Source organism: Convolutriloba macropyga, chromosome 15 (genome assembly GCF_964194025.1).
Source record: "Convolutriloba macropyga chromosome 15, txConMacr16.3, whole genome shotgun sequence".
Lineage (NCBI taxonomy): Eukaryota > Metazoa > Xenacoelomorpha > Acoela > Convolutidae > Convolutriloba > Convolutriloba macropyga.
The window spans coordinates 9,253,961-9,268,554 of NC_134482.1; the positions used below are offsets into that span (position 1 = coordinate 9,253,961).

A 14,594-nucleotide genomic window follows, 5' to 3' on the forward strand; every position below is an offset into this window, starting at 1 on the left:
TTGAGTCGTTTAGCCTAGAAAAAAACTTTCCTCAAATTGGATATTTATAAAGTCAATTTTGTATTGTGGTCGGCAACCACTTCCAGAAATCCAGATGCGAAGCAGATAATGTTCTGTGATGCTTCTTAAAATTTGAAAAAAAATACATAAAATCTTTCAAGTTTTTTAAATTTCATTTCTAGGTCCTAAACCTTTTCAGAGCATTAGGAAATGAAAATTTTACTGATTTTTTCCCTGTTTCTAATCAAAGGAATTGGCCTTTTTCGACGATCGTTACGAATTGAGATAGATTAGACTGAATATATTATTTTATACTCCGAGCTATCAAGTTATTAACCTTTGTTCTCGCCTTCTATCCCCGAGTACTTTTGATCTTATCCCAAATTGAATTTTGTCTCATTAAAGCAAAATACAAAGCTATTTGCGCTTTTTCCTTATTAAAATCACATCCAATGCTTAAAACAGAAAAGTAAAAAGTTATCGACCAACAGGTTGGCAGATCGTTTTTTGAGTTGATGATAAATGACAACGATGTATTATGAATACTCTCGTATTCGTTTTCTGCTAGAGTTCTGGTTTAAAAAAAACAATGAAGCAAGGAGAAATATAGCTTAATATGCAAGGAAAATTTTTTTAATATATTTTCTTGATACATGCCTCTGAAAATACTAGATGTTGATATCTTTTGTTTGGAAAATGTGCAGATTAAGAACCTAAAGCTAATCTGATTATAAAATTGTCATTATTTTAGTTGAACTACAAAACGTTTCATTCGATTTGATGTTTCAAATTTTTTAGGAAAGGAGTTTTAAAAGTTTTTGAAATCGAATTAGAAAAGATATGTTGTTCAGAATCTTGTTGAAATTTTTTAGGGCATATATTTTTTGCCGTTTTGATTAACTTACGCGATGTAAACTATTAATCAAAAGTCTTTTATGTTATATATATTGATACAGTTGATTAGATCACAAGTCAAACTCTATTAAAATGTCACTAAAAACCCTATGGTAAAATTGAAAATTTTGAAAAGAAATGAAACTGTCTCGCTGTTTCAGACAACGTAATTCAAACCGGCAAAAATTAATTGACACGAGGGGATTGAAACATTATTCGAGGCAAATTGGTTATTTATTGGTTTAGCTGCTTTTCGTCACTGGAGCACGCCTTGTCATGATTGTCTTGGACAAAAGAGTCAATTTTTCCTCGATCTGATTTGGCGATTTTTTAGTCGAATTCAATTTCTTTAGGTTTCAAGGCTTTCGGCAGCAAAATGAATCTAACTCTAAAACTCTTTTTGATATAATGCGGATTATTGTCTCAGCGCCTTTTCCACACATAACTCGTAAGAGACTGCAAAAATGTACGTTTTTTAAGAAAGGCGTGGAACTTGGGAACAGGTCGAGTTTTTTAATATTAATATGTCAGATTATCGTTTTTTATTTCGTCGTCAAAATTTTTGTTACGACCATATGACGTCACAATCGCTTTTTGTTCATTTGTTTGTGCGATTTTAATTGAATTGCGTGCGTGACGGCATTTTCCACTCTTAGTTGTAAGAGTTTTTTATTCATTCGCGTGATTAAGTTTTTGATCACCTCACTCTCAAAATTGACATCCGCAATTCAATATCGACTTTTCTTTGCTTTAAGAGATATGGTCAAGTTAATACATGTCTTTCTAATTGGAGGCTACTTAAAAGCAGCTAATAGAAGCAGCAATAAGTTAAACATATTCTTATTCAAAATATAACATCTCAGCATTTAAAAAAGAAAGAAAATTCTTCTTGGTCTGTTTCTTTTAAAAATCTTTTTGAGATTCGAGATCTACGAAGCTATTGCGGCTATTTTCTGGCAATCTGCCAGCTATGTATTAGGTTTGCTTACAAATAATAAATTATTTGATAAGATTCTTTGATGTTTAGATCGAAGCAAATGAGTTACTACACAAACGCGTCACGCGGCGACCAAAACGGTGCCAACGCAAAAGCCAACGGACGCGGCGGAGGTGGAACATCCGTGATAGCCAGTGAAATCCCTGTCAAAATGATCGTCGGATTCGTCATAATTGTCGGAATGGCGTGTCTGACTTTCCTCGTTTTCCCAATTCCCTTCTACGCTTTCCTGATTTTCGGGTTGCACAAGGACTCTTATTGGGTTCGTCACATGAGTGTTTTGAAGCACATTACAGGGTTGCAATTTACCCTAAACACGAGTTGCAATCCCTACATTTACGCCCTGACCCAGAAAAAGTACCGAGACGCGTTTGGCGAACTGTTGAAGTCGGTTTTTATTCGGAAAAGCGAAGCGGATGGTCGTCTGGACTTAGACGTTCAACAAGAAACAATTTGTTGGTGTTACAAATTGCCCTCAAAAAGGAGCAATGCAACAACAACAATGGGCAATCTTACCCTTATGGACGAAACTTGCACGTGACTATGCTACCCATTAAAGAATATTTTCTATTTTGTCTGTTTTTGCTGGTTTCGAAAACAGATCAATGATAATAGTTCACAAAAACAAACTTCAAGTTTCCAAATTTAGCAATTAAAAAGACACCCATTTATAGTAAATGTTTGTTTGTTGTTTTTCCAGTTTTCAACTTCATATTTACGCTGCCCAAACTTTCATAAAAATTTCTATTATTTGTTATTCATGCGAAAATCATATATCGGATGTTTTCTTCAACAATCACTTGAATTAAATGGTTTAAAGTTCACCTCAGCTGATCATGAACAAAGTTCCCTACCTTTTAAAAAGTTTAAATTTTCAAAAGTTAAAACCTTTGAACAAAAAGATAAATGTTTATAAAAAATATAAGAGAACATTAACAACATAACTTTGAAAAAAATATATATTAAGGTATATAATTTAATTAGTTTTGAAAGGAAACTAGTCTGATAATTTTATTATCAAGAATGGAGATTATCATCCAACAATTTATACTAACGTTTCACGAACTAGTTTGATCAAGCTATGAACAAATAGTTCATTATCTTCTTCTAACCAGAATTATCCCAACTAACCAAAAGGATCTCAATTATCAATTATATGTTCATCGTTGATTTGAGCAAGCTTGATCAGATTCAAATCTTTTTGCTGAAATAGTGAGTTTACTTGATAAACAATCTCTTTTTTGCGAGAATTTGACAAACTGTCCCCATCTGTGCTACTATTTACCCCCCCCCCCCCCCCCCCACCGGGCTTCTGTGCCTTTTGCTAGCACAGTTTGCCAAATATGCAAGTTTATATTATAACCCGTACGCGGATGAAGGGTGAGTAAGAATATATGCCCAGCACGGGACGAGAGGGGGACAATAGATCTGACATTTGCTGTTTATGTTACATAAATTTTGTGCTTTCTAATAAAAGTAATCCGAGTAATTTGAATCAAGTTTGAAATTTACTTCATTGCTCTAATAAACATAAATCATTTTCCAATTCAAATATTTCCCATATGTTAAATACAATGTTTGAAATTCACTATTTTCCATCGCCTTTTTCATTCTTTCGTGGGAAAATTATACAATTTGTTGATATGCAGATTAGGGGGGGGGGGGGTGTCCGTTGACGAAAATAAATGGAGACCTTAACTTGGTAACAAAACCGTCACCTTGTCGAATAATTACTGACGTGGAAAATTACGCCCACTTTGTTGATTATTTATTTGGATCATTTTCCATTTATTTTCTTGCCAACGATCTAAATTCGAGGGGAAAGGAAAAGTATGCGTAAGGATATGAGCATGGTAGGAAAACAAAATTTATTCCACAAAATAAACAAAAAATAAAATTAATCCTAGCTTTTCGTACATTTTCTCCTTTTCCTTATTGCAGTTTTTACACCGCTTACTTTTCCACAATCTGTTCGAAAAATTCGTTTTCCGCATTTCTCACATTAATGTGCACTAAAAAGATTATAAATGATTATAGAAAACAACTAAAAGTTAAAAAATATCATCTGAACATTTGCGGGCTTCTCGGCTTTGAGCATAAATTTTCCACTTTTGGCATTATTGTCAAGTCAAACTGCACTTTAGTTCATTCTCCTAAATAACCTATTCTATAAAGACTTAGTTATCATGATTATATTAGAGGTCAATAAAACTTTTAAAGGCAAGGAGCTTCAGTTATTGAAGAAGAAAATTTCGGTCAAACAACTGAAAAGAATTAGTCTACTTTGGTCTGAACCCAGTTTTTTCTGGAAATTTTGGACTGAACTTAAAGTGGTTACACGTAATAGGGGCTCAATTTGTAAACAAATTCTGATTCATAGACTAGGTCATGACAAAATCAGGACTTTTCACATTTGAAATAGTTCTGATTTCAGATACGATTTTCAGTCTAAAATAGAAGTCAAATTTCAATTCAAAGAACAACCCTAAGTAATGAAGTTAAATTAAAATCCGCTAAAATGGTAAAAGAAAATTACGTAATATACATGGTGGAGTAGGTATTGATTTGGTGAAGGACAACCTTTTTAGGGTGTAATCCACGGCTGCCCAGCTAACAATTATTAAAAGAAATTGCTTAGAGAACATGAACCGACTATCTCGAAAAGATTTTTCAAGCATGTAAATCTTAACAGCGTTTCTTAGAATAACTAGATTATTTTCCATTCTTTGGAAGAGATTGTACGTGAGCAAACGGTTTCTCACATGCGTTTCACACTGATCTATAAAAAGATTTCCACTAAAGAATTATTATTCTTAGTGAACCTTTGAAATAATATCTTATAGGAATGGTAATCAAATAGTTGTTTTGAAGCAAAGCCAAATATCTGAATATTGCAGTTATACATTTGATTTTCTCCCGTGGGTCATTTGTTCAACGGTTTGGGAAGAATTAATCTAATTTTCGTGCTTTGCTGTTTTAAAACAAAATAACAGATAACTTTTGAAATTAATAAAAAAAAGACAAATCGCAGCCTTAATAGGTCTCCATTCTATAATTAGCCAGGGAACCGGAATCTGCCAACGACAATTTTGACAATCTCATTTGTTTTGGCGTTGTAAAATGATTTACTAGTACAATTTTACTCCCGTCCGTTACATATCTTTCTAGATACTAAATCTCAGCAGGCAGCAAAAAAAAATCAATTAGTCCACGTTTTTCATTAATCAGTAGTGTACGAAGTTTTTCAGACAATACGTGCTTAACTACAGAAGGTGTCAGAAGCTTACAAATTGGTACTAAATGGATCTGAATATATATAGATCTCTATTCTTTCATCACTTGACGCATTGTTCTTTAATAATATGAGTTCCTCTTAAACTGGCCGCTGTTTGAAATGTAAAAAGACTACATTCAGCAACTAAAAATATGTTAGGGGAAAAAAACTGAGAAATAAGAAAAAATTAGAAAGATAGTAATAAAAAAATTTCTTTTTTCACTGTAAGCAAAGTTTTCAATGTAAGTTTAAATAATGAAGATACATGCTCTGTTTCAGGAAAACTTTGATAAATTAAAAAAACAAAACTACCACTCCGCCAAAATTCTATCTTCGGTTTCTTCTGCAAATTATTCTGCTATTAAAACTATTACAAAAGCTTAGAAACCAGTTCTTTTAACTTTCTCTGTTTTATTTGAATAGATCATCGACTTTTGTTGACATCATGCCATTTGGAGTAACTTTTTTCTGTTTTTCTGTGATAGTCTTCTCTCTTATGATAATCAATCAACTGGTGCCGCAAATAATTCCAGTAACACTGGTTCAGAAAAAAACGTTTAAAAACCATAAAAACCATTAATAATCAACCTATTGGTTGATTATCATACAACAAGTTTTATTTCTTCTCATCTTCTGACACTTTTACGGATTTGTTGTGCTACTTGAATGCTTTCACTTTGAACAGGTAAAAGGTTTGCTCCAACAATCAGATGATAAAGATGAGAGAAGTGGTGATTGAGGTTACGAAGGATAACAAAAAAAACTTACTTTATAATAAAAAGAACAAAATTTAGGAAAAAAAATTCAGGTATAATTTTGCAATATGTACGCCTTATAAATCAATTAAATTTTTCATTCCTTCCCATTTCGATTTTGCATTTTTGTCAAATTTAGTACTAGTTGCCAGCATGTCAAATTGTAAAATTTGTTTTTAAAATATGGTATTGTCCAAAATCAGAAAAAAAGACCGCTTTTAATTTTGCTGCACTTAGTTCTTCGCAACGGTTTCTCAACCTGAGTGTACCTCAATTTTTTTTAAATATGTGATACGGAATTGCTGTATGTAGTTTTTTTTAGTTCAATTACCCTCTAAGGGCTAAAAAATTTTAGCACTAAAGGCATTCGCAACGATCATTCAGACGAAATTCTTTGATCAGCACCCAATATTTTCCCGTTGTCTGTAAAAATAATTTTTTTCATTTTTGCATGCCTGATTATTCATCACTTTCTTCTTCTGCTTCTTCGTGATAAGTCGCGCATATCAATCTTGCCTAGCAACTCAGTTTTAAGGAGATCAGAAACATCAAAATTAGATCAGGCTACTTTCAGTCCTCTTGATCACCGCGTTTCATTTAACAGAGTTTAAGTACATTCGCACTGCAAAATCATAGTTCAGTCTTATTAGTCACCAAGTAGCGCAAACGGCAGTACGCGGCTCAAGAAGATAACCGTTTGACATAGATTTTTTTTGGGAAAAGCTACTTTGGAACCCCCACTGAGATAGGAAAGATGGGAAATATACCTAAAGATGGCAACCTTAACTAAAAAGGGATTCAAATTGACGTTTTATTTTAAAAACCACCCACAACAGTTACCTTACAAGCGGAACCTATTTATGAAGTGGAAATAGGAAACAGAAATTCTCAAGCTGAATGTGAACGCCAGCTTCAAAATGCTCATCCAAAAGTAATATGGAGGAAAAAATATGCGAAACTAACAGCTGGAGGAAGTTTAGGTGGAGACGAGACATTAAAAATTAAAGAACGCAGCCTCTTTTTCTTCACTCAATTTGGCAGTGAAGGGGCGCCGCGTGTTCATTATTAATTATCTTCGAGGAAAAGTAGATGAAGTGACCACAAAAAAATTGTGGTCCTCAATTGATGCTGATTTTACAAAAAAAGAAACATTACTTTCGAGTGTTATCAGTTCTTAATGAGAAAACAACAAAATGTGCATCTGTGGAAGATTTTTTGTAAACCTAAATGAACGTGCAGATTACTGTGCTTTTGGAGATAATGAAAATTCATTGGTCGGAGACGTATATTTTTGCCAATATGTCGGGTGAAGAAAGTCAACGGCAAATGCTATGAAAGTTAGTTGATCCACAGAATGCACTGAAAAAGGCGGTCAATTATGGGACTGAAGTAGAGAGACAAATTGAAATGTCTTCTTCAATTACTCAATTGTAAATCGGATCCAATACAAATTTTACGTAATTCAATACGTAATTGCGCACTAAATACGCGCAATTTCAAATTTATGTTAATAGACAATTGCAAACTGAACGAAACAGGCAGATACTGTGGTCAATGTTGAAAATTTGAACATAGAAAATGAGCTCGGCCAAAGAAAAGAACTGTTACAATTGTGGATTGCAAAACCATTTTGCGAATCATAAAGACAATCAAAAGTTCAAAACCGCTTTTAAAGGACCAAGTAAAAAAATTAGCAATGTCAAAATAGAAGAAACAATACCATTTGAAGACAACAAAATCAACGAATTTCATGAAAAATTTAACCTTGATTTTGAAACAAATTACTCTTCATCTGATGATAACAGTGTAGTTCTAAAATGTCTAGTGAATCAAAAAAGATTGAACTTGTTAATAAAAAAGTTACAATTGATAAAATCCAAGCGATGATACGGGTGGGTTCAGGTAGCGTATGTACTATCATAAATGAAAACATAGCTCGCCGCGTGGTTGCAACAGATAAATCTTCTTTCTGCATTCGAGGAGCAAAGGCACGAGAATTAAGAGCGTACTCAAATACACCAATCCCTATTGTGGGCAAAAACCTGTCTTATTTTACTATCAACGACCATGCAGCGAAATCAATTGACATCATTTTTGTTTAAGACAAGCTAGGAAGAGATGTGTTTCCTCAACTCCGATTTTCAGTTCAACAATTGAGCGTAATCACAATCGATCTTCAACTACATGAAAGTCCACAGAAACAGATTCATAGAGATTTTCATCGATTGGAGACTCGTATTGGTAAATCAAAGAGTTTGCATTCCGCTAAAAACTTCACAAACAATTTACTTTTACTAATCCATGCCAATTAATGCCAATTAATCTACAATGAAAAGTAAATACTGAAATTCATAAATTAACCTCAAACGGACATATCAAAAAATTGGATAGTTGCCGTAATCAAAATTTTACTTCACAAATTGCCATAACTGTTAACCGCAATCAGTCAGTAAAGTTAGCCAGTCACACCAATTTTAATTCTTTCAATACACAAAAACAATTATAAAGCGCCAAATATTGACTGTTTATTAGAATCTATCGAACAGAGCTTAAATGAACTTAATTCTTAGCATACAGCATACTATTCCAATTCATATCTGCAATACGCGTACAATAAACTAAATTTACACCAGGAAGCAGCACGCCATTGTAACATCAATATTTTTGGCGGTGATTCTAGTGGCACCTGCATATTTAATACTAGTTTTAACGGCTTATCAAAATTCAAAAGCGATGGATGGCACGCTAGTGGGTTCAAGGAAAACGCATTGTTTTCTCAAGGATATTTTGATTGTTTATCGCGGATCTTTAGAAAATCACTTGAATCTAGTGTACGATTGTTGACAAAAACTAGACGCCGATAATACTAGGATCAACCTAGCAAATTGCCAGACCGGCAAAAACAGATATAGAGTGGCTCAGACACTGTTTTACTCAATCTGGCAATTTGCACCTTGAAAACAGAACCGAAGCAATTTTGTCACTCAATTCTCCAACTACTCTGAAGAATTCACGTTCCTTCTTAGGTTCCGTACATCATTTTTAAAAAAATTATACAGAATCTTGCTTTCTTTGTCATTCATTTAGAAAACTCACTAAAAAAGGCAGCAAATTTAATTGGACAATCACATTGAAAAAACTAAAAAATAAATAGTAGACTCAACAGAAAACGCACAATATAATCCTATTACAGAAACACATGTTAAATGTGATGCTTCAGGAGCTGGTTTGGGAGCCTTTTATGAGCAGCGAACGAAAAATGGCCAGAAATTATTTCGTTTGCGTCGCGCTTTCTTAATTCAAATGAAGAACGTTATTTTTTAAAGGAACTTGAATTACAAGGAACAGTCAAATATATTGTATACCATCTTTTTGGAAAATCATTCACTGTTATCTTCAACCATAGAACACCTTTATCAATTATAAAAGAACATCGTTCTAATAAATTCTATAAAAGCATCATAATTCGTTGGAAAGCCTCAAACGAGTTTAAGCCTCAAAAATTAATCTAACAATAGTTACTCTAACTCAATTAGATTCCGCAATTACAGACCACATTCACAACAATTCCATTTCAAATTTGATTTCTCCTTTCATTCACTTTGCAAATCATATGCTCAATCCGAACCCTCTAAATGCTGCGCAAATCCATAATTTAAATATGACTGAAGTTAACACATTGTCTCCCCAACCATCACCACGAGTAGCATTTCAATCAACACCAACATCATCAACAATTACTGTCACTAGTTCATCGGGAGGGAACCATTATACATTAGAACCCGAGCTATCTCGTGAAGAGGTATTCGATTCCAGTCTTAATCATTTGTTCACAAAACCTTCGTGGTAATATTGACGTCTAAGGACGCAGTACTTAAGAAAAAAAGAGATGCAGTGATCAATGCCGCTTAATGGGTCCCTACATTAACAGCTCTTGAGGGACATCCATGAGAAGTCAAGTTACTTTAGCGTCGGCAACCGCGTGGCTATTTCACACGTTCTACGAGATGCAGTAATTGAGTCGCTCCACGCAACACACTCCGGTAGTTCGGGAATGATTTCCTCCTTGCAATATTCATGGTGGCCGTAGATGGACCGCGAGATCATTAAATATTGTCTCAAATGGCTAAAAATCATCAATAGGTAAGAAATTTAAAGCTATAATACCAACATCTAAATACAATCACGTCTAAATCCCAACATCTAAATGCGATGCGTAAAGTGTAATGAAGAAATCCAAATTGATTTTGGAGGCCCTATTATAAATAAAAAGTGCTGAATTGTTTTTGTCGTGCATTGATTGCTATTCTAAAGTCCCGTCTGCAGAAGTATTTGAAAAAGTTGTTGCAGGAAATTTAATTAAATATCTTTAAGACTACGTAAACATTCGTGGAGTAAAACAACCAAAACGCATAATTGTTTAATTGGCAAACAAGTGCAATTACTTGGAATCAAAACAATATTGACTTAGCGAGGCACCTGCAAACGAATATGAAACTATTGATTTGGTGGAGCGAATGATAAAAACTTTTTAATGTAGATTTTTTTGTATCAAATTAAACAAAGATAAAGCCTTCAATGTAAAGCATGCAATTCAATTATTTATCACCAAATGGAGAAAAGAACGCACGCTTTGAAGCCCATTTTGTAAGAAAATCGAACTTTCTTTTAAGCAACATAAGCACTTCTCAAACTTCAAAGTTAACTTATTCGAAGATTTCAAAAGAGTTAGTTAGATAATGAAACACTTCCGGTGGATGACTATCTAGATGAGTGGGGACGGATGGATCTTGAACGCATTGATGACAGGATCGAGTTGGCCAAGAACAAAGCTCAACTAGATTAAAAAACGATAAGGCAGCGCTGGCGACGGTGAATCGTGGTCCATTATACATTCGAAACTCACCAACTCCATTGAGCGGAGTGAAACCACCCTCCAAAAAATTGGCTGGAAAGATACCCGCTAACAAGCGTACAAGGAGAAAGCTTGGCAGATAGTATGAGTTATCGGACCCAGGATCCGTAGTAGAAAAGGCTTCACCCGCTACAGCAGCCATCAAAGAACCAGGTAAATAGCCTCTTAAAGTCAAAAGTAGTGATCTTGCCAAATTTGGCTCCAGCAAGGAACTCCGCTACGGAAAATGGCTCAACTCAGGGTCCTACTTCATAATTGCAATGCACATAAAAGACCTGAAAAGGAAGTCGAGTGCCAAAGATAAATTTCATGGCCCCAGCTCTGAAACTGCATTCATAGCTTCTTCAACAAATTCAAATGTTCAACGCGCAAACTCGATGTGAAAACCACCAAAAACAGATTTCACTAAATTGACAACCAAAAGAGCTCAGAATAAATCCGCTACCACTCGCGCTCCACCGCTTTTGTCCATAACGTCAGTATTATCAGTACAAGAGACCGCCTATGAGAAATCTTCTTCCAAAAGATGCCGAAATACCCCTAAGTTCTAAGAGTTCGAAAAAATTGAAACTCAGGCAACGAAAAACTAAGATCAAAACAAGACCAAAATATGATGCAAAAGTGATGCAAGAAAGTGGAACCACTTCAATCTTACTTAACCCATCTATCATACCAACAAGAACAAGTATCGCTTTTTTATGCAATTTTGCCGCATACCAACATACAACTCCCAACCGTTCAGTTGCATCGCAAAACCAGTGATACGCCTCCAACTGGTGAGCAGCAATCACAAGCCCTTCATTCATCAGTTGTTGCTTATGTTCAGGAAGAACAAGCTCTTGTGGTTTCTCTCCCTCCCTCCAACTTAAGAATTGGAGAATTATCTCCAGCAATCCCACGATTCCACTACCTGGTCGATGTTAATCAGAATTACTCTTATTATTGATAGGAAATATGACAGCAGGATAGGGATGCGGAAAACTAAAATTAAACTCGGAAAACTATAAAACTGTCTCACAAAACTCTGATAGACATATTTATTGATTTTATAAAATATTATTTATCATTAGTTATAATAACAAGCAAATATAAGTTTTTAGAAATGATTACCAGCAAAAAATTAATTTGGTACGCTCAGTATTGCTATTTAGCTGATACACTGTTATTTATATAATGCACGGTAAAATGATTTATTCATTTTCTTGTCAGGAAAAAAATGAGATAGGGAAAAACTGCATATATTTAATTTTGTTCATTTGCCCTCTGAGTGCTAATACCAACAGTACTAATTGCATTCGCCCATCGAGTGCCCTCTTTGATCATTGCCCATTAATATTCCGCTGTCTGTAAATATTATTTTTTTCATTTGTTCATGCCTGATTTTTCATCAGACAATCACTTTGTTCTTCTGCTACTTCCTGATAAGTCGCAACATTCAATCATGCTGAGCAACTCAGATTTATATAGATCAAAAACATCAATATGGGAGCAATTTACTTTCAGTCTTGGATTCCCACTGCATTTCCACTCAACATATTTTAAGCGACTTCGCGCTGCGAAATCATAGTTCACTTTATATATTCATCACAAAATACAACACCAAAACTAATATATGTTAATACTTGATCTTGGTTTATGCAGTCAAGAGAGATGAGTCAATCACTTGTTACAGTTTGACTATTTTTTAGAATTCTGAGATAGGGTTTGCAACTGATTCTTCAACTCAGTGCCTTGTGTTTTGAATACATTTTATCCTGGATAATGAGCCAGTTTTCACGGGACAAAAATACTTATCAACCAATAGATTGAAAAAACCGTTTTCCTGATCTTTCCTGTGTGTCAATTTTTGCTATATTGTGCTCGCAAAACGACTTGTATGGAAGCTTGTATGAAATGAACCATTGCATAGCGTGAAACATTCTGTCAAAAACTGTATTTTTTTCTTTGGTCCTAATTGTTTGAAGCAATTATTTTGGTTGCAAAAACATAAAGATATTCAATAGCGCAAGATCGAAAGCCACCGCTTTTTGCTTGTCTTGTCTCAAAGATCAAAAGCCGACCGATAATTTCCATAAAATCGATTATTTTACTATCTTTTATTCCCAGTTCAATATTGCAAATTATTGATGATACATAAATTCAAGATGGCCAAAGCCAATATTAGAAAAGTTTAAGATCTTTCCGCAAAAAAAACGTGGGAACTTGAATTTGTCCAAAAAACACGTGTTAAACAGTAACTCTCCGATAAAACACACTGATAATGAATTAATCTTACTGAATTTACATTACTAGAAACATGTTCTTTACATATAGGGTACATAGTTTTTTATATTTGTCTGATTTGTTTGCAATGCTTCTGATAAACAAATTTTCATGCTCAGAAGCAAACCTTTTTTCCGTTCTATTCAATATAATTTGAGTTTATTGATTACAGTTTGATGGCGGAATTACAATTTATACCATTACTGAAATTCTGAAAGTCTCATTTGTTGGCTGATTTCTGTCTACAGTGTTGTGCTACGACTCTGGGTAATACATGACGATGGTTATTCTATGACAATGGGGTTTTTGATGACATTTTTTACAAAAAAAGAATCAAAACCAAAACTGTGACGTTTTCTTTGGAAAATACAGGTTCCTGTAACCACCTTGAGAGGGCAATGACATCTGTTTCCCATTTCAGGCGTTACAGCAGATAATAGACCTAAGTCTCAGGGTCTTTGACGTCACTCATGAGGTCTCGTTCCCCTTTTAGGAAACTTTTGATTCAAAAACTCGATTTCTTTTAGCAGAGCTGGCGCAAAGAATTAACAGTTAAATTTCTAGAAGTTCTGACAAAAATTCAAACTTTCGGACAAATAGTTCCTGATTGTTTTGCAAATGTGCGATATAAAAAGCGTTTATAGCAGTTAAAACTCAGGTGCATCGAAAAAAGTCGAGTGTCTTTTTATCTTGTTAGAAAAAGACACATTTGCTAACAAAATAGCTGCAAAAAGTTTTGATGGAAAAGTTTTACCATTTAAGAATCAGATATTAACAATTGTTGGAGTCGTTTTCAAATTTCCTTACAACCTTGCTTTTTTATTCTAGTTGAGTTGTTTCATTTTTATTGAATTAACAAACTGTAAATTTTGTTGCCGCTCTGCTAATTCATTTAAAAAAATTCTACACGAACCAGAAAATTTCAAAACAGTTGATCAAAAAAGCAAGTTGGTAAGCAAGATCCATTCGAACATTTCTTTTCTTTTCAAACTCAGATAGCAAAATCTTGTTCAGTACTTATTGTAACATAGCTTCTACAAAACTCAGATTTTTCTTTTAAATTGTCCTCTGACTCAGCAGTTACAGTTGAATTCCATTTTCCCTGGTTAAAGACGTTACCAAGTACATGAAGGAATTTTTTCCAAAGGTAACAGCAGTCACCAACTGTCACGGCAGAAAAATTGGGTTCAGACGTCATCTTAAAGGTTGATTAATTTTGATAATTAACGAATAGTTTCATAGAATTACGATACCATAAATGGTTAGCAAATCTTTTTGTCATTTAGACAATAACAAATCAACATCGACGTCAAAGACTTTAGTGCTCCGATGGCTCACTATAAACCAATATCACAAATAAATAACAAAAACCTATTGGGCAAAGACCAACCGAACGCTGTTTTGCAGCCTACAATTAAACCACAAACTACCATTTCTACTAGGGAGTGGTCATCTGCATAAGCGATCTCAAACACGAAAACTAACGAGAAACAGCAA

The 14,594-nt window shown here is 34.2% G+C and overlaps 1 protein-coding gene across 11 annotated transcripts in view; it reads left to right on the top strand.

Moving 5' to 3' along the window:
• The window catches only part of LOC142354642 (neuropeptides capa receptor-like), a 171,330-nt gene extending 168,153 nt beyond the window's left edge, over nucleotides 1–3,177 (top strand). For all 11 annotated transcript variants that reach the window (XM_075406981.1, XM_075406982.1, XM_075406983.1 and 8 more), the window contains one exon: nucleotides 1,922–3,177. In XM_075406981.1, the coding sequence (XP_075263096.1) occupies nucleotides 1,922–2,432 (511 nt within the window). In that variant the 3' untranslated portion in view covers nucleotides 2,433–3,177. The remainder of the gene's footprint in view (nucleotides 1–1,921) is intronic.
• Nucleotides 3,178–14,594: the final 11,417 nt, after the last annotated feature.